At 40.5% G+C, this 20,310-nt stretch overlaps 1 protein-coding gene across 1 annotated transcript in view; it reads right to left on the bottom strand.

Moving 5' to 3' along the window:
- The window catches only part of HECTD4 (HECT domain E3 ubiquitin protein ligase 4), a 159,619-nt gene that overhangs the window by 60,277 nt on the left and 79,032 nt on the right, over positions 1–20,310 (bottom strand). The window contains 17 exon segments of the mRNA XM_045534796.1: positions 786–970; positions 1,630–1,776; positions 4,142–4,308; positions 4,414–4,555; positions 4,673–4,808; positions 6,549–6,724; positions 7,091–7,179; positions 7,723–7,827; positions 8,019–8,211; positions 9,236–9,469; positions 10,052–10,215; positions 11,150–11,254; positions 12,378–12,497; positions 14,671–14,869; positions 16,577–16,677; positions 17,232–17,385; positions 19,671–19,795. Of these exon segments, the coding sequence (XP_045390752.1) occupies positions 786–970; positions 1,630–1,776; positions 4,142–4,308; positions 4,414–4,555; positions 4,673–4,808; positions 6,549–6,724; positions 7,091–7,179; positions 7,723–7,827; positions 8,019–8,211; positions 9,236–9,469; positions 10,052–10,215; positions 11,150–11,254; positions 12,378–12,497; positions 14,671–14,869; positions 16,577–16,677; positions 17,232–17,385; positions 19,671–19,795 (2,542 nt within the window).

Raw genomic sequence — 20,310 nt, 5'->3', positions numbered from 1 at the left:
TTCCTGAACTTCCCATGCTCTTTTGGATCCAGGAGTCTACACTCGCTGGTTGTTCTGCTTGCAAGTCCTCTTCATCCTTCAAGACTAACTTGAGTGCTTCTCTGGGAAGCTTTGCCCGATCCTAGCACGGCCGGCATCTAGGACCCGCCACACTCCCGCAGCACTGCGCTTCCAGCCACTGTGGCACTGGCTACACCGCAGGTGTTTGTGCTTTGGTCTGTTTTCCCTGCCAGACCACATTCCTTAAAGAGAGGACAATGCCTTACGCATCATCTGCCTGGCACACAGTAAGCTCTCCAGACACTAAAATGCACAGTGAATGAGTAAACAAGTTGTATACACAGACCTGGGATATTATGGGGAAATTTATCCTTTAAGTTTACTTTGTAAGTTAGATTGGTCACTAAAAAGTTTACTTTTAAAATTGAATTGGTCACTAAAAGTCTAATTTGGAAAGATTACCTTGAAAATGCAACTAAAAAAATCACTTCAAAATATATTGGGACACTGTTAGCAGTGTTGACAAGAAGATAATGAAAAATAGCTTCTCAATCTTCTGGGGTTATCCAGGGTGCTAGGATATCGTTTAGTGTCACAGCACAGCCAGAAGTTTCACAGAACCACACTGATGAAAAGGCCCTCATGAAATCATCAACTGACTAAACCCATCAGATTATGTAATTAAATAGATCCTTTCTCCGTCCCCATCCAGCACAGAAACACAGCAAACGAACACACCAATAAGGAGAAATCAGTGAACTCTGGAAAGGAGTCTGGCTTCTCACCTTCTTCTTTTTCCCACTCGACGCAGCGGTTGGCAAGCACCTGGAAGGCGGCCCAGGCCATGGTGGCGACCTTCTGCTTCTTGGTTTGTTTCTCACTGGAGCTGGACTCAGTCTGACTGCTCAAGCTACACAGTCGATCCATGAGCTGGACAAGGCCGCTGCGCACCAGGCACTTCTCTTCACTCCTGGCAACGGAGAGCAGGTTGCACGAAACACAAATAACTGCCCGACCTCAGGGAACTCGCAAGTGAGGTTCAGATTATCAAATGGGCATAAAGGATGTCAGTATAGTTCTTTGGCTACAACTTAGGACGCTGCCATGTACAGTTAAACACAAAACTATTCCTAATAATGATGGTTCCCTTCATAAATAAGGAACTTCAAAAATCTGGTTTGTTCATATAGAACAGCAAAGCAAAAATTAATGGAATCAACTCAGGTTGGCATAATGAGAAAAATGTTATGTGTTGTTATAAGGGGATTCAAAGAATGACTCCATGATCACTCGACATCTTCAAACAATTAAGTGACCTAAGAGAGGAAATAAATGTGCATATGCAAAATATTTCTGCCAAATATGTCAGTAATTTCCTAGGGACCTTTTTTCTTTGAACATCCCTATCTTCACAATGTAATGTAACCCTAATGGCTGCATTTGGTCATGTAGAAACTCAATAATAAGAAATTTATGCAGTAACTTTAGGTATCTGTCAAGAGAACAGCTTGTTTACTTAGTCACTGGATATTCAAAGCAAAAAGTCCAATTTTTTAAATTAAAAACTTTTATTTAATTGGCTGTATTGTGGTATAACTGACATATGATAAAAGGTATCTCCGTGCTTACCTGGTGTAAGGTATGGTACATAAGAGTCCGATGCTGTTCGCACAAGCGATGGGGTAACGAGCACACAGAGACACGACAGAGGTCATGGTCTCGCCGAAGGCTTCCTGGACCTGCTCGACCATCCCCCCACATGTCAGCTCTTCAATTCTGTGAAACAGAAACCAGAGCTGAGGCTTCTTGAACCATGACGGGAACAGTGGCCGTGACTATGAGAGCAGAAGAGTCCTGTTGAGAAACCCAGAGCGTCTGGATGATTCAAGCACTGAAGGGATCCTGGAGGACACCCAGCTCAGTGTTTCCCAAACCACACAAGGCCACTGGGCAAATTTCTAGGTGTGCTTCAAACACAGTGGTCCACAGTCAAGAAAAGTCTGGGGAATCCTGGGTTAGGGAAAGTAAAACAAGGTTCTCTGCTGCAGGACTTTTCAGAGCCTTTAATAAGGTTAAAATGCACAGCCTCTCTAAGAACAGGGAAATGGTATCCAACATTTCCCAAATTTATTTGATAATGAAGCCAGTTATTTAAGACACATACACAATATACCATGCAACACTGAATACTCTAAATGCAATTTAATTAATGAGAACATCAAAGATTTCAAGTTTACACTTTAATTATGAGCATAGTATGAGAGCCCTATTGATATAAAATTAGACTTTCCCAAGGTAAAAACACAACATAGGCCGATTCTATAGCAATTAACTGAAACTATCTGGATTTATCCACAAAGATATGAGACACAATATTGTTTATAATAGCAAAAATAAATAAATAAAACTAACCTAAAGTTTAAAAATAGGGAATGAGTTAAGTTTCAAGAACATGATACAGTGCTACCCAAACACAACACTACAGGAGACGTCGATGATTAGAACAAAGACACTGAAATACTGATAGATGTTATCTTAAGATGGTAGACTTAGAGGTGGTTTTATTTTATTCTTTAGAATTTTCTGCATTTTTCAAGTTTCTGACAAATAACACTTATAACTGAGGGAAATTACTTTGGAACTAGGCTGTGGCGATCACGAGTGCTAATCACTGAGCATTTCCTTCTGAGCATCCTGCGCTGGGTGGGCAGGGACTGGTCTGGCCAATGAGCTGGAGCTCTGACAAGGGAGCTGAGAGCTCTCAAGGTGACAGTCCCCTCCTCTCTGTGATTACCACAAGCCAGGATGGACCCACAGTAGAAATGATAAGACCTAAAATTTTGTCTTTTAAACCACTGAGATTTTGGAGTTGTTTCTAAAGAAAACCCTGACCTCTCCCAGTTGACATAGCAATCTCTCAAGATATTCACTTCAGCTGTTAGTTAACACACTTTCCCAGCCACCGTCTCTCTGCTTGTCGGCCAGAATTCCTCAAAGAACTGCCAGGAGACACAGCAGCTCCAGCAGTTCTGGTCCAAGGTTTATAGAGAAATGCTTCTATTTCTACTTGAAGAGCTTTGAAGCCCAGCAAGGAACATGAATAGTAAAATTCCTCACAAATAAGTTACAAAATCGTCTTCAAAGTATCTGTAGTTATGTTTTTAGAAATGGATCCAGTAATAATTTCCAAGGTATATAAAAATATAGGCAAAAGGATGTTGATTGAAGCTGTCATTTATGCAAAAACCAAAACCGAACAAAAATGAAAGAAAGGAAGGAAGGAAGGAAGGAAGGAAGGAAGGAAGGGAGGGAGGGAGGGAGGGAGGGAGGGAAAATAAACGAGCCTATGTGTCAACAGTAGAGGACGAGTTAAATAAAAAGACAAATGGTCGTCCATACAATGGAGATCCATGAAGCTCTTAAAAATGACAATGTAGACCTATATATATTGATGTGAAAAGGCAGAGATGAAGCCAGGTGCAGTGGTTCATGCCTATAATCCCAGTACTTTGGGAGGCCAAAGTGGGAGGATCACTTGAGGCCAGGAGTTCAAGACCAGTCTGGGCAACATAGTGAGACCACCATCTCTACAAAAAATTTTTTAAAAAAATTAGCTGGGATGTGGTGGTGCACGCCTATAGTCCCAGCTACTTAGGAGGAAGAGGCAGGAGGATTTCTTGAGCCCAGGGATTTGAGGTTGCAGTGAGCTATGAGCAGGCCACTGTACTCCAGCCTGGGCAACAAGAGTGAAACCCTATCTCCAAAGGGAAAGAAAAAAAAAAAAAACAACCAGAGATGAGCAAAACCACCATGGTTACAGAAAGGCATATAAGTAAAAAAAAAAAAAAATTACACACTTATGTTTACAGAGAATTAAATAGTTGTTTATGTATATATAATTGATACAATAAGCTATTAATGAACAGAGTGGAATTTAGGAGGGAAAGGTGGGTAAAGAGACTTTTACTCTGTTAAGATACTGCATTTTTTGCAAAAGCATGTACCAATTCTATAAAAATATAATATCTTAGGGAAAAACATTAGCAAATACCATTGCCTATGTTTTGGCCCCAGGAATAACCTTCGGAATAGCTTCTGCCCATTCTAGACAGGATACCACAAATTAATAGAAACAACTGACCTGGGTCCTCCCTGAAGGACCATTGTCACTGGACCCACAAGATGCGTCACTCCTCCAACTCGCACAGCGGCCGTCAGCAGCTCCCGCATGTGCACCAGGGCCTGCTTGCGAGTGTTTCCCCGCCGCCACCTTGTCTGCGCGGCCAAAAGAAAGCTGCTGCTGGACACCTGAAATGCATGAGAAAGAGGTAACACCTGAGTCTTGCCAACTGTTTCCGAGACGCCTCGCGCTGCCAGGTGCGATTCATCTGCAGTCTGCAAAACGTGACGTACAGCTTGGTCGGGGTTGGTGCCGATGAAAGCAAACAGTTGCCCCAGCAGGACGCTGTAGGTGGGCTTGTCCCTGCTGTCCTCAATGGCCAGCGACTGCAGGAGGGTAAAGGAGCTGCTGCGGTGGCTGGTCACATGGCGACGCCTACAGGGAACACAGAGCAGCGTTAGATGGGCAAGCAAGAAACACGCTCAGGGAGCCTGTTCTGATGAATGCGTTCAGCTGCGCGTGGGAACCCAACCCTGGCCATTAGCCACTTACCTCTGATTTGCTCTAGTAAATTCCAAATCTTCATTACCAATCATTTCCAGGTCAGAAGGAGCTGACATGCTGCGAAGAAAAACAGGCTGCCGGACAGCATGAGATATCACCTTTGTTTCAGAAGCTGATTTACAAGCTGGAAAAAAAAAGGAATAAAAGGGCTAACATTTCTGCTATCGGATTAGCAAGGAGCTACACAGCAACAGGCAAACGTAACCCAGAACTCCCAAACCGTGCCTTTGCTTTGCATCAGAGTTCAGCCACCAGTACGGCTGGCACAGCACACTGACGGTTTTTAGGCCATTTTTATAACCTGAATATTAGGTTAAAAATTATGTTAGCCTGAAAAATGAAAATCTTCTTATTAAATTGGTTTTCCCAAGAAAGGCTGAAAAATTCACTCAATTTCATAGCTATCAATGTGCACTTCAACATAAGCACTCTAAAATGCAAGAAAGGACATAAAGTAATTTCTGAAAGCACAAATTTCTCAATTCAAATAAATCCAGATCCATTTTTTTCAGAGATGGCCTTTGTCACCCCCATTTAATCCTAGATTTATTTAGCTGACATTGTCATTTGGTGATACCTTTGCTTTGACCATTGTTGGTGGGAATAAATATCACACTTGAGCTAGAATCCGACTGGCTCTTCCTATAAGATGTGGTCCTTAACCCCAGCCAGGGAAATAGTTGTTTTATAAAAGAATACTTACATGGAAGAAGATAAAACTATCTGTAAAGATCAGCTAAGTAAAAAAGATGCTGAGAAAGTAGAGAAAAGGCTATTTTGTATCTGTCTTAAGAGTGGTTAGACAGCTTAAATTTAAAAAAGTTATAACTGATATTATCTCTTGGGATATTATTGGTTCATTATCTGAGGTCAAGAGCCTCTTGCAAGGCATTGCCAGCCTTACTGAGCAGTTAAGCCCATAAAAGGGACACTTTGTTAATCAAGAGCTTGTGTGGCCAGGGATGTGGTATGTGTAGCAGACCATCTTGGCATGGGACTGTGCCACACACTCAGTACATGTCTCTCCCCAAACCGGTGTCTTCCCCTGACCTTCTCAGGGTGTGGTCTCCTAATACTGGAGTCCCCCCCTCCCCGCCCCCAAGAGTCCTTCTAGACTTCCCATTCCAAGTGAGAGGAGCCTTGGACAACCAGCTGGGATGAAAACAAGTTTGCCTGCTCCACCGTACTGTTCAGTGGGCACTGGGGCTGGATAATATGGACGCTTTCATTTAAGAACGTCTTTGTTAAGAACACGTTGAAAACAATGTTTTTTCTCAGGTTCAGAATGAACACTTGTGGGCTATGCTGTGTTATGGATCCTGTCTGAAGTAGGAAGACTCACTGATTTTTCTGAGAGATGCATTTTTAGGCTAACAATTAAAATGTGACTTAGCAACATGTAACTTACACAAAGTCACATGCCACAAGGTTCCACATAATTACTAAAAATGAAATGCAAACTCAGCTTCAAGAAAAGAGGAAAAAGTGATGCGTTACAAGATTCACAACGTTGGCTAATTATATATGTTACTATGAAAACCAGATCATATATATGTCATATATTAATATATAAACCATATAAATACATGTCATCGGGCTCCTTAGATGCCCCTGAGAGAACCTTAATGAGGCAGGCTAGGAGGTGCCACTGGTGCTCAGCTGACTCACAAAACACCATAGGAATTTAATGAAAAGTAAGAATTTCATGACTAGAGAAAGTACAAGGCAAAATAAAAAATGTTGAAATTTCCTTTTTTCCCTTTGTAGGAAAAAAATTGTAGCAAATTTTTAAAAAAGCAACACATGTACCTTTTATGAGCAGACTAGGGCTAGAAGCCCATAAAGGGCTGTCTTTGCACAGTACCTGGTGTTTCTGCAGGGGTCCCCGAGATGCTTCTCGTGAGGCCCGACTGGGCCGCAATGGTCACGTGCAGCAACAGCTCAGCTCGGTTCATTAAACTCTTCACCAATGTCTTCGTTTTGGCCAGTGGGTGTGAAGGTTTCTGAATAAGAGAATTCACTTCCTGTAGGAACTTCTCCCTATAAAGAAAGACTGATGTGCATTTAGTTGTTCTCTAGCTGGCCAAAAATAATTATTAAAAAAAAAATTATAAAGGCTAGGAGAAGACAGAGGGGAAATTCAGCCAAAGTAACCTAATAAACATTGCTTACCTTCCTCCTTTCCCCAAGGGGATCAGGGTAATAACCTTTCTCCACTTTTAGTTCCTTTCTCTCAGTTTCAAGTGCCTATGCTAACTTTTGAAGGTTAAAATCAAAACTTCCAATTTACCAAATGAGTACCAACTACCAATATTTTTAAAAAACCTATGAAGAGACTACACCTTTACAATTTGTTCTGAGTATCAAGGTGATAAATTAGCCTTAATAGTTGTTAACATCACTAACCTCAGTGATAGGACCATGTTTTCAAGATCATTTCCATCAAAGGAGACTTCCTTCATTGAACACAAAAGTTCTAGCTCTTTCATTTTGTTCTAAAGAAGGAAAAATCAAGAAAAGATGGTATGCAGGATCTGCAAAAACCAAATTTTATTGTACATATGCTAAAAGGAACAGAAAATTTCAGGAAAAAATCACCACCTTTGGTCCATATTTCTATGCCAGAAGCACATTTCTAAGCTATTATTTGATATTTTAATGATTAAAAATGGCATTGGCTGCTTTCTGGGGATTTCTTCAGGGTTTATAATTCTACCTGGGTTTTGTTTTTTAAGGCTTGAAAGCAAAATTTAACAATGATGACAACTTCTTTAGATTTTTTAACTATCAATGAAAAAACAACTTGATGAATAATCATTTCTATATCGCATGTTGATTTAATCAATTTTAATTTAACGTCTTTTTAATTTTAGTTGTCAAAAGCCAAAGACAATCGTTTAACCTCTTTTAAAGAATGGGTACATTTTTGGAATGTGCCACATTTTAGGAAGTGACATTATTTTACTTGTATGCACACAGCATAAACCTTTGCTCCATAAATGACAATGCCCCAATGATAAACCATACACTTTGCTCACCTCGTTAAAATGGTAATCGTAAAAGAAAGGCATGTTGTTCTCCAGTTTCCCCTGCATAGCATCCTCAACCTCACTTTGCCATTTCTGTTCCAGTTCTGCAACACTCTGATAGATAAATTAAAACAATATGTACATAGATGCAAAATAAAAACAAGTGCAATCTGTAAATTTGGAAATTTTAGTCATAATAGTAATTTTTAAAAATTTGGATCACATTTTAAACTTCTTATATTTCTAGGAAAGAAATGATTTCTAACAGTTATGAGACAAACATAAATGTCTTAGCTTTCATTTACCTGTAGCTGTCTCTCCATGGCATTGAGTTTCTTAAAGGTCTCTCCCATAATTTTACACAATAAATCATATTCCTCAGCATGTTCTTCTTGATATTGGAAATTTATTAGGGACTGCAGTGCATCAACCAAGTTCAAGTGCTTAATAACACATGACACCACCATTTCCTCCATCACGTCTGGCTGAATCACTTCTCTGTGATCGTAATAGAAACTAGTCAGGTATATGACATTCTCTCAGCTTCCCAATACTGTATTTTATAGGTTGAAAGATTTGGCTTTGATTTAAGTATATATTAAATATTCACCATATCTCTTATTACAATAGAATAAGAAGCATGGATATTATAATGGCATTGTGGGAGTCTTAAATTGTCAACTAATTTAGTATATTAACTGATAAAACTTACATTGGCTGACAAAGCTGAAAATCAAAATTAAAGAGACTCCATTTTCTATGATTGGTATATTTTGAGCTAGAGTCATATTAGAAGTGGAATAGGGCTAAGCCTTAAAAAAGATCTTCGGCAACATTTACCCACTAATTGTGCAGTATTACGGATTGCCGTATTCAGTGCATATGGATGTTGGGCTGAAAACAATAGTGTTTTCTGCTGCATTATTTTTTAATTTTAAATTTCATCTATCCTCTAATATTTTCTCTCCAAAATGGCCAGTTTTGCCTCAGGAGGCAGAGGCAGTCTGCAAAACATACCATAAGCAAGAATATCACAAAGACATTTGTAGCTACAGAACTTCACATTCTAGATTAAAGACCCCTCACCATCTCTTTAGGGGTCAAAAATAAAGACACGCCTCTAGACTCTTTGGAAATGAAAGTAGAGGCTGACTACTAGTAGAAGGTGAAACTACCTGAGAAAAACCTAAAACCTGTCAAACTTTAGCATACATCAGAATTACATGGGAAACTTGTCAAAACACAGATAACTGGGCCCCATTCTCAGAGTTTCTGGTTCAGTAGGTGTGAAATGGGGTTCAAGAACTAACAAGTTCCCAGGTGGTACAAATGCTGCTGATTTTGAGAACCACTAATCCGGAATACCATCTGCTGGGCTCTCGAGAACACTCAGTTAATATTCATTCAGTAAAAATAAAATTAAAGGTTCTTTTACTAGATCACAGGAAGAAAAACGCCCCCTTCAATTGTTCAGCCATTTCTTTTTTCTTTGGGAAAAGTAAAATGCTACATAGCAACATACTTTATACTTGGTCTAAATTGAGGTCTGGCACGCCCAGAAATTTCCCTGAGCTTTATCATGATTCCTGGAGGCAGCCTGATCCGGGGAAGATCAAAGTAGTTCCCAACAGGAGGCACGAGGACGTCAGAGGGGTAGGTGAATTCTCTGTCTTCCTCTATGGTCAGAGGCAGTGGAGAGGGACTCGGAGTAAGGGCAGGGGAGATCACGCCATTGGCCTCCACCTGCCACTGGCACCTGAGCAGACAGAAAAGAGGCTCTCACTTCCTCTCTCATCAACATTACTGGAAAGCTACTTGAAGTCTGCAGATACATCAAACATGAAGCAGCACATTCTGTGTTAAGTATTTATTCATGAAACCTTCTCCAGAAGCTAAAGAAAAATGGGCACTATGTGAAAGCATACCTTTGGGAATCTACGTCCTCTCCAACATTTAATTATAAAAACTTTTAAGCATACAGAAAAGTGGAAAGAATTACATGGTTAATCTCCATATATCCACAGTCTGGATTCTACAATAAATGCTTTGCTATGTTTGTTTTCTTACACATCTACCCATCCTTTGGGGGATCATTCAATTTAATCATATAATAACTGGGCTGGAGAAAAGCTTATGCAGTTCAAGGATGTAATCTGAAATTTAGTAAAGGGCTAGAAAGCACTGTGGTGTAATTTTTATCTTATTTCTCAGACACAGTGACACACTGGAGACTGTCAGGCAGCAGGCACAATCAGCCGGGAAATGTACTAAAGTAGTTTTCCACATAGTTCTTTTTCCTTTGTGGGCAATACTAGCTCAGTTTGAACCTTTTTGTTACCTTTGTAAAAGTTTGGACCGCAAGAGCTCCTGACAGGCTTCTTCTTCTTTGGTAATTTCTGGTCCATTGTACAGGATTCTTAACATGGAACAAGCTAACACAGACAGACCTAAAGCCAGGTCTACCAGAAAGGGCAGGCCTCCTGAGACATCCTCCGAAGACTCCTACAATGCAGACAGGGGTAAACCACAGCGGTCAGTGGACGCTGGCAGAGCGTGTCACCCTGTGCTGCGCCATGCTGCCCTGGCCCCAACCACAGGGTCTCACAGCGCCGCACCCATGCATCACTGCTATGGGACACAGGCACAGCACCCAACATCATGACTAGATGGTGGCACTGGAATGGCCACAGAGTGAAGTCTCAACACAATTCTGGGGAGAAAATAGCTGATAAGACTCTGTATTAGAAATGGCCCAAATCATATGTAATAAGCTCTGATTCTTTCAATAGCTTCCTCTCTGCTGTGCCTAAGTATAAATCACTGTTTTGTTGCATCAACTCCAGCCTGTGCTCAAACCATGACTGCACCGAATTCATCCAAGAAACGTTTATTGCATGCCTTCTGTGTACCAGGAGATGTTCTCCATGCCTGGGATACAGCAGAGAACAAAACACAGATCCCTGCTCTCATGGAGCTTACATTCTAGCAGATAATTCCACTCTGGAGAGTCTTAGCTTGGTTAAACTTAAACAGCCTCCAAGTCTAAAATATGGTTTTAAACTCAGGCAACTAGAGGGGTTAGTAGAACTCTTACAACTCTTAAAACCCAGAATCCAAGTGCTTACTTCTGTTAAGCGTTCGAGTCTTCTTTGCCCTATGGAAAGATGCTGGAGTCAAGGCAGTTCCCCAGGCTTTGAAGATGGAGCCCCTAGCAATGGGTTATTACTGTGCTGCTCAGTTGATTTTAGGTCATGGCTGCTTTTATTCTGTAAAACTACTACTAACTGCTAGTGATTGACTACTACCCAAATGGAAGAGATGGATGAACCAGTGGCTCATATTTTGCTCCGTTTCCGAGGCAGATGTGATACATGTAACCAAGGCACGTAGGAGAAAGTACATCATTTTGCCCACAGCAGTGGTTAGATTCATGTACCTGAGCGCGAACTGTGCAAGCAAAGCCCCACATAGCTTTATCAGGAGTGTTGTGCTCACGGCCACTTCTCATTTCAAAGGAGAAGGTGACTGTATCTCCTTCCACCTTAAAATTTAAGGGAGGGAAAATGCACTTTAAAAACAAGACATACAATTTACAAGAGAGCAACAAATTTCACAGACTTATTTTCAAAAGGAGCATAGCAATATTTCACTGCTTTCCGCACTGGCTTTTTGATTCGAATTCCATCCCCTCATTTAGATGCCAGTCTTTTAGGTGTCTCTCTTGACCAGGTAGCCTTTGGGACAAGGCATCTGTGAAATGGGCCACAATTGCCCCAAAGCAGGATCAAAATAAAGAGTAATCAAACCTTGAGTGTAATTTCTAACAAATTCCTCAGATTTTATTCTTTCTGGCCTCCCCCAGGTTCGTCCCCATCTCACTCGTGTCAACAAGGCAGGCAAACGACCAGAGCTCTTGAAGAACACTGACCGAGTGCTGCAAGACCTTGCTGTGCACAACAGAACCAACTCCACGAGTAACAAACAAAAGGCACCAAATCAGAGGACACTTACAAAGTATTGCGCAGACCCAGATTTGGGTACATTCCAGACTATACCCCTTGAGTTAACTTGCTTGCTATCTATGGCTGAATTAAAGAGGATACATAATGTATGTGAAATAAAGGCTCTGGGAACAGACTTTGGAGATACTTTTGGGTTTCAATGGTCATTTCAGTTCTTATTCATATTCTAGGCAGACACATAATAAGTAGTTCGAGGGCCCAGGTTACAAAGCATGGCCCTAATCTCATGAGTCTGGAAATGGATCATTATTTTTGCTTCAAAGGCCCAAATTCATCTGAACACATTAACTCAACACTTTAAAACTCCAATGGCTCCGTGGTTCTAAGCTACCTGCAAAAGAGAGCCTAGAGAAGAAGTAAGCTGGACGAACCAGCAGCCCTTTTAAAGGACGGGGAAGAAAATGCTGTGATAACCTGTCCATGGAGTAACCTGTGCAAGGGAGGCCAGCTCTGGAGTAAACAGGGATCTGATGTCCTACAAGCGAAAGGAGGGTCATTCCAAATAGACGAAGTTGAGTTGACAAGACTAGCAAGGCGGCCCCACCTCAACAAAAGCCCCCATAGCAAATTTTTTTCTTGGGCCCGTGAGGATTGTGAAATCATTTTTCTTTTCTAGGAAGTGATTATGACTGGATACCATACCTTCACCAAGTCTTTCGGCCAACCAGTTCCTAAGACACTACGGCTGCCATATCCCAGTGTATTGCCTCCATACTCAGCAACCTTCCTACTGTTTGTGTTAGGCCCCGCGTATATCACCAACTTCAAAACAGAAAATAGACTGTTAGACTGTAAAAGAAAAACAAAAACAACATCTACAAATAAAAAGGCTGCAAAAAAATCTGTTTAAAAATACATTTATAACCAGGCACTGGTATAATTATAACTAATATTTCTTGATTTTGTTTTTTAGGTATAACCAATAAAAATTTGGATACAACCATTGGTATTTACAGGGCAGCCACAGAATAATAATAGCCATTAAAATAAAAAGCATATTTTTTATATCACCCCACTCTACTTGGCTTGGGGACCTCACATTAAAATAGTTAAACTCAACTATTATACATAAATATTTTTGAAATAGTTTAATCTTAACTATTAACATATAAATCATTAATAACAGGTATAGTTTGACCCCTTAAGTCCTCCCCAAAATTAATTAGTAAAGTGAGCAAATACAGACGAAAAGATGATTATATCTAACACAACAACAAAATAAAAGTGCCAAAAAGAATCAATGAATAAGGATTTTAAAAAATGCAACAAATTGAAAATAAGCCATATATTCCTAGAATGTTGCTTAATGTATAAAAAGAAAATGATACAAATTTGGGCCAGAAAGGGGGCTGCTTCTTCTTGGGTCAGTTTTCATGTATCAATACTTTTCTTATTCTTTTATAACCAATCGACCAACTTTCCAAATACGGAGGAGAAACATTTATAGCTCATTTGGCATTCAAATACTTCCAGAGGAAAAATAAAGCTCTGGCTTCTGTAAATACCAAACCCTGTCTTCTAATGCACTCTGGCTGCTTCTCACTGTGCCTAAGTTCAGATCTAAAAGCTCCATCTTTAGGCCTGGACACTTATCATTTTGTGATTTCTTACCCTTTTGGACATTTTGCTGACATCAGCCAGGTACCACTGGAAAAGTAAACGTACTTTTATGCGTGTAGTAAGCCTCTTTGTGCTTCATCTTTTAAAACTAATGTCTACTGCAGGCATAAGTTAGTGCACATCAGAATGCAAATTACTTTTTTTTTTTTTTAGTACAAACAGATGTTGACAGAGCAAATTACGGTTTTTAAAGGAGAAACAAAATGACACCAACTAAAATGGCAACCTCCACAATTTCCACATTAAATAGTCACTTCTCCTGGACCTAGGAAATAGGGGTAGCTAATGCCAGGAGCTGTGAAGCGGGGTAGACTGATGCTAGGAGATATATTTTTTGAGAGATCCACCAAAGATCATCGCCTATATTTTCTTGCTTCCAGCTATGGTAAGTTCTGGGGACAAAGTCAAACCCCTCCAGACATCTGGGAATCTTCGCTGTCTTAGAAGATCATGAGGAAGGGGATTCTATAACTTGCCCAGTTATGTGTATGTATAGTATGTACAGTTAAGAAGTCCTTTATTTTTAACCTAAAAACCTCGCCTGATAGGATTTAAGACCATTTGCCCTCACATGGTTCACAAGGGAGAGAGAAAACAGATAGCTAACAAGCTACATAAAAATAGGCTGTACAAAGCTATCAGATAATCCTCCAGTTGTTCTTTCATAAGTTACATATCCCGGCTTCATTAGCCTTTCCTCCTAAGTTCAACATGATGGTTTACAATTCAACAATTATAAATAGAAGAAAATGAAAATGCTTCAACCCCTAAAATGCTTCCTTTTATTTATAACTGCTGAGCCACCAGGTTGGAAACTACTCTTCCTCAAAGTCTATGTGGACCCTGATGTAATGGCAAAAAAGAACAAATATTTAAATAAATATAAACGAGACCCTAACACATCTACAACTCTTCTAAAAAGCCATCTTTTCCCAAAAGATACATGAGAAGCCCCAAGAATTGGGCAGTGAGACCTTTCTAGATGAACAGACATCAGACATCTGTAGGAATTTCAAGCACAGAGGGAAACAGAATGAAAAGGAGTATTTCCTTCCACTCAGACTGAAGCATTTGAAAGCTTATAAACTACGCTTTCAACATGTCATTAAAACCTTGTACTTAGACCACAGTGGTGGTGTTTCCTTAACTCCCTCAATCACTACACTTCAAGACATTATCTTAGGAAGGTTCTCCTTAGGGATCTATCTGCAGACAGAAATGAGTCAAGAATGGTGACCAGCAGCAAACAAAAATAAGAAGCATCTAAAAAATTAGCTCATTGGAGGTGGAACAGTAACCACCAGTTTGTGCTTACTTTGTCATAGTCATATTGCGACGAGCACCTGCTATCAAATCTAAGATACAGGCAGCGAGCTCCTGGAATGTGGACAGTTTCTTTAAATTTATAGTTGTCTCTGACAGGGTGGACTGTTTCCACAGTCTTCCCAGCAGCCCATGGGGCAGGAATCTTTAAACCAGTGAGAAAGCCTGGCTCTTCCTTCTCTTCTAGCATTCTAAAACAGAGAAAGAGAAAGGGATTTAGCTTAGCAGCAAGGAAAGAAAAAATAACGTAAACACAAAATACCAGAGGTTAAGAAATTGCTCTTTAGTTTTCCACAGCATGCAGTATGACAACATTGTGGCTTTTGAATGCTTGATATCCATAGGCAATCAGAAACATCAAAAAATTCCTATATTTAAAGGTGTTTCTTCTTTTTTATTGTTAGATACTATATTTGTATTTTTCGCCTCTTTTTTCAAGGGGGAGCCTAAATGATTGCCAGGAAGATAGAGATACAGTAAAGGCCCTTTGAGACTGGCCACAGCCCAAATCCCACAGCATTAGTGCCCTGTAAAATGTCCATTTGTTGATATTTACATGCCAGTTGTTAAAACCTCCACGAGGCTACATTAACTACTTTTCACTGTAAATGTTTACTAAAGGAAGGTGCCTTCTAAGGTTCCCTTACCTACTATAACTGAACTCTCAAGGACTTCACGGGGCCTGAGGTTGTGGAATACAAACTCCTAAGACATAAAACTTAGCTGCTGTGGAACTCTCTTACCCTTTCAGCTCTGCAGGTTGAGCTGTAGAGCTGCACTGTCCAATACAGTAGGCATATGTGGCCATTTAAATTAAATTGAATTTAAATAAACTAAAATTTAAAACTCAGTGCCTCAGTAGCCATATTGCAAGCGCTCAGTAGCAATCCGTGGCCATGGCTGACAGCACTGGGCAGCACAGACGCAAGTTTCATCGCCGCAAAAGGTTCAGCTGAACAGCACACTGCTTTAGAGAAACCCAGGAAATCCTTCCTTTCTGATCAGTTTTTTAAAAAGACAGCTTTAATGAAACATAATTGACATATAGCAATTTGCACATATTTAAAGCATACAACTTATTAACAGTAAATTTGGACATTTGTATACACCTGTGAAGTTTCCTTCTTCCTCTCTGTAATCCCTTCATTCCTCCCCCAGGCAATCATTTATTTGCTGTCTGTCACTAGAGATTAGTTTGCATTTTCTAGAGTTTTACACTTGATCTTAGCCAAAAGGCTGAGAAGCAATCTTTACAGTTTTATATAAACGGAATCACATAGTACGTGACCTAAAGGGACTTGGTTTCTTTCAATCAGCATAAGCATTTTGACATTCACCCATGTTGTGCATATAACAATAGCTATCATTCCTTTTTATTGCAGATTAGGAGTCCATGTTTGGATACACGACAATTTATTTCTCCATTCACCTGTTGATGGACGTTTGGATTATTTTCAGTTTTGGGCTATTCTACCTAAAGCTGTTATGAACCTTAACATACACGTCTTTGTAACCTGTGCTTTCTTTTCTCTTACCTTAAAATACTTTTAAGTATTTAACTTAAAAGTAGAATAGCTGGGTCATATAGTATGTGTATGTTTAACTTTTTAAGAAACTGCCAAACGGCTTGCCAAAGTCGTAATATTTTACATACCCACCATTAGTGTATGAGAATTTCAGGTCAGTTTTGAACTAATCTCTTGATCCATGGGGAAATTTATTCTAGCCAATTCCTATAAATCTACAAAGCAATTCTATAGTTATCTAAAATTTTGATCCTGAAGTTTTTTTCTTTTCCCAGTCAGATAATCCTTGCTAAAAATCGCTGTTGTAAAAGGAGTATCAGGCTTTCACCAGAAGCAAAGAAAAGGGCTCCTGCAAGAAGCGGCATCGGTTACCTCTCATCGGGGAACAGCCTGCACTTCTGGTCGGAGGGACCACATGGGGAACAGCCCAACTCAGCAAAAACTGGACACTGGGTTTTAAGCAGCAAAGCCGTCTGAAATACAAAACCATCATCAGGTTTTACAGTGCTTACTGTCAGTTATCTGGATGGTACGAGAGTCAAGCTTACAATTATCACTTGCATCACCTTTTTACAATCCTGGTCTGCCCTCCTTCACTAAGAAATGCCAGTTAACATTATTTTACTTAATGCTGGATTGGAACACATTATTCATTCATTCATTCCCTAGGGCATCTCTTAGTAAGGATCATTTATTAAATATATTAGTTACTTTAGCTGGCAAGGACTTCAGAGATGAAATATAATGGTAGGTTTTTAGCAGCATTGTATATTAGCATTTTTACAGCTGATCAGCAATGAACACTTGCTAAAAGACTGCAGTAAGTAATTCAGTCAAACAAACAAAATGTTTTCCTTAATATTCTAGTTTATTTCTATGATATGAGATTTCTCTTCATTCCATCATTATTTCCCTTGGTTTCTGAAAGACAGGGTTATGTTTATTCTGCCGTCAGTGAAAGCAAACAGCCTCACTGTGAAGTCGGTTGGCCAAAAGGCAGTTTGCTTTGGCTCACCAAGGATCATACCTGGCTGGTATAGAGTACCAGCTGCACTAGCTGAGGCATCAGGGCATCGGCCATGATCAAAGTCTGTAAATTTGGATGCATCAGGGAGGTCAGTAACACTGGAAGAAGGTGACCAAGCATAGTAGCCTTAGTAACTTGTTCCAAGCCTTTTAACCTACAAAAAGTTCAAGAAAACACACAGCCTAAGCAATGCCCGATCATGTGAAGCAGCAACTAACATCATCTTTAGCGGACAGATTCTCTTAAACTGTATCTCCTTAAACTAGTTAAGCACTTACAGTTACAGCAATTCAGTTCACAAATTTCCCACCTTCTACCACTGAGGGAGAGGGGAAGAACAGAAAGCTCTTATTGGATTTAACCTTCAATATGTCACTTTTGCCAAAAAAGGTTTACATGGTGCATTTCATAGTTCCTTCAAAGCACTTTACAAATGGGTTCTAAAATGCCAGTGGCTACTCTAGGTAGTCACTGCTGTAAAGTTCCCTTGCACTTGCCCGTAGGGCCCTGGTCACTGTGCTGCACTGACTGTGAAGAGGAGGAAATAAATGGCTACGACCCTGATTCAGCTCCGGTCGCTGTGCAATCCCCACCTGGCCTGGAGAAACTAGGGCTCATCTGGGACATACAGAGGCTGATAGGCTTTTTTCCCCTGATTCTTTTTATTGTATTAAAATAAACATAAAATTTACCATCTTAACTTTTTCTTTCTTTCTTTCTTTTCTATTTTTTTTTTTGAGACAGAGTCTCACTCTGTCACCCGGGCTATAGTGCCATGGCCTCAGCCTAGCTCACAGCAACCTCAAATTCCTGGGCTCAAGTGATCCTCCTGCCTCAGCCTCCTGAGTAGCTGGGACTACAGGTGTGCACCATCACACCTGGCTAATTTTTCTATTTTTTTGTAGAAACAGGGTCTGTCTATGCTGCCCAGGCTGGTCTTGAACTCCTGGCCTTAAGCAATCCTTCTGCCTCAGCCTTCCAAGATGCTAGGATTACAGGTGTGAGCCACCATGCCATCTTAACCATTTTTAAGTGTATGTTTCAGTGTTAAATAATGTTCTGCAACCATCCACCTCCATAACTCTTTTCATCTTGTAAAACCAAAACTACACCTATCAAACAATAACTCCCCATTCCCCACTTCCCCTCAGCCTCTAGTAACCACCATTCTACTTTCTGTCTCTATGATTTTGACCAACCTAAGCAGATAAATTTTCAAGTTGTCTTTAAAATCACATTCTTTTTTTTTTTTTTTTTTGATACAGAGTCTCACTCTGTTGCCTGGGCTAGAGTGTTGTGGCGTCAGCCTAGCTCAGCAATCTCAAACTCCTGGCCTCAAGGGATCCTTCTGCCTCAGCCTCCCAAGTAGCTGGGACTACAGGCACGCGCCACCATGCCCGGCTAATTTTTTCTATATACTTTTAGTTGTCCAGCTAATTTCTTTCTATTTTTAGTAAAGACGGGGTCTCGCTCTTGCTCAGGCTGGTCTCGAACCCCTGAGCTCAAATGATCCCCCCACCTCGGCCTCCCAGAGTGCTGGGATTACAGGCGTGAGCTGCTGTGCCCGGCCTAAAATCACATTCTTAATATCCCTGTCCTCTGCTAGAAGCATTAAGGTATGCAGAAAGAAATGGGTTATGTAAATTCCCTAGGCTCCTTAGGACACTGGAGTTGGAATCAGAAGCAGACATCACGTCTGCCAGGCTATCCCACTGGACTGCACCACGTGCCACTAAGCCCCAGTGCTGTGCCTGTCTGGATTATATTGTTCTCAATCCCAACCTCTCATCTACTCTCTGGGAGTGAGCAAGAACCAAAGCCATGAAAACAGTGTTACTGAAGCAAAGACTACACTGCAGGATTGTTTTAGATGAACATCTCTAACGCTCAAATCGTCAAAAAAACCACAGCATGCAACTCATCTCTAAAAGCAAACCACAGCAGAAATTTCAATGTGAAGGGCTGCAAAAGGGCTTTATTACCATGAAAGAGAAGTTTACCCTCTATGTAGGTCACACATGTATTTGGAGGAGTAAAATTACAGTAAAATCTTGAGATAACATGCCAGTGTCATCTTTTGTGAAGCAGTCGACTGTCTATATCACTAAGTATTTATCATGAGGAAACTAAGTACATGTGGTGCTAAGCTCAAGAATTAAAGGAGAGGCCAGTTTGCGAGTGGTGGCAGAAGTCCCAAATGTCAGCGAGGAGGCTGTCCTCCACAACCTTGATGGCTGCTGGCCCAGTCTCACCTCAAAGCACATTAAAGAGTTCGACTGCACTTGGCTTTGAAACACTTGCCATTTCAACCTATTCTCACAACAATCCCTCTCTATTAAATCAATCCCTCTATGTTCTGTTCTAACAAGATCTCACTTTCATAAGCAAATTTTTCTTCCTGAAGGACAGCAGGTCATAGTCCGCAATCCATTTCCTCACCTCTGCTCACGGTCTGCTATGTCACTATTTATGAGGGCAGTTGTGACCTGCTGTAGCATTTCCAACACTTCATCACATCCAGTCAGGATTTGGGTGGCAAGAGCCAAAATACTGACTTTTAGCTCCTAGGTAGAAAATAGCATAATATTATTTTTAAGCTTTGTGAGGAACATACGCTCACAATGACAACATGAAATGGCATATTCAATGATGCATTTCCAAATGAAACAATGAGGTGGCCAGAATAAGCCCAAAGCAGTAAATTCTGCTAGGATGGCAAGTAGCAATTTGACTTGGGAGGCCAAGGTCTGGGTGCTGACAGAAATATGCAGCATTTCACAGGGAGCACACTGAGTCCCTAGGAGAAAAGGCCTAGCTCCCATCCCATCCAGCACAAGAGAGCTCTTGGTGGCCAGCCCAGAAACTGTCCAGGTGGAAGATTGCCTTGGGTGGTATGAGGATAGCTAAAGAGAAAAACAGAACAGTAAAAGGCGCATGTATAGGCGGTGAATAAAATGAGACAGAAACACAACATTCTGAAACAGTACAAGTGACCTTTTACTTAATGTCTTAAACCCATTACACTTAAAATCAGGCAAGTTAAAAAAATCAATTAAAGTAGCAGGCAGTTACAGGCTGT

The sequence above is a fragment of the Lemur catta genome, chromosome 21, assembly GCF_020740605.2.
Source record: "Lemur catta isolate mLemCat1 chromosome 21, mLemCat1.pri, whole genome shotgun sequence".
In the NCBI taxonomy this organism is placed as follows: domain Eukaryota; kingdom Metazoa; phylum Chordata; class Mammalia; order Primates; family Lemuridae; genus Lemur; species Lemur catta.
This window is presented reverse-complemented; position numbering and strand designations above follow the sequence as displayed.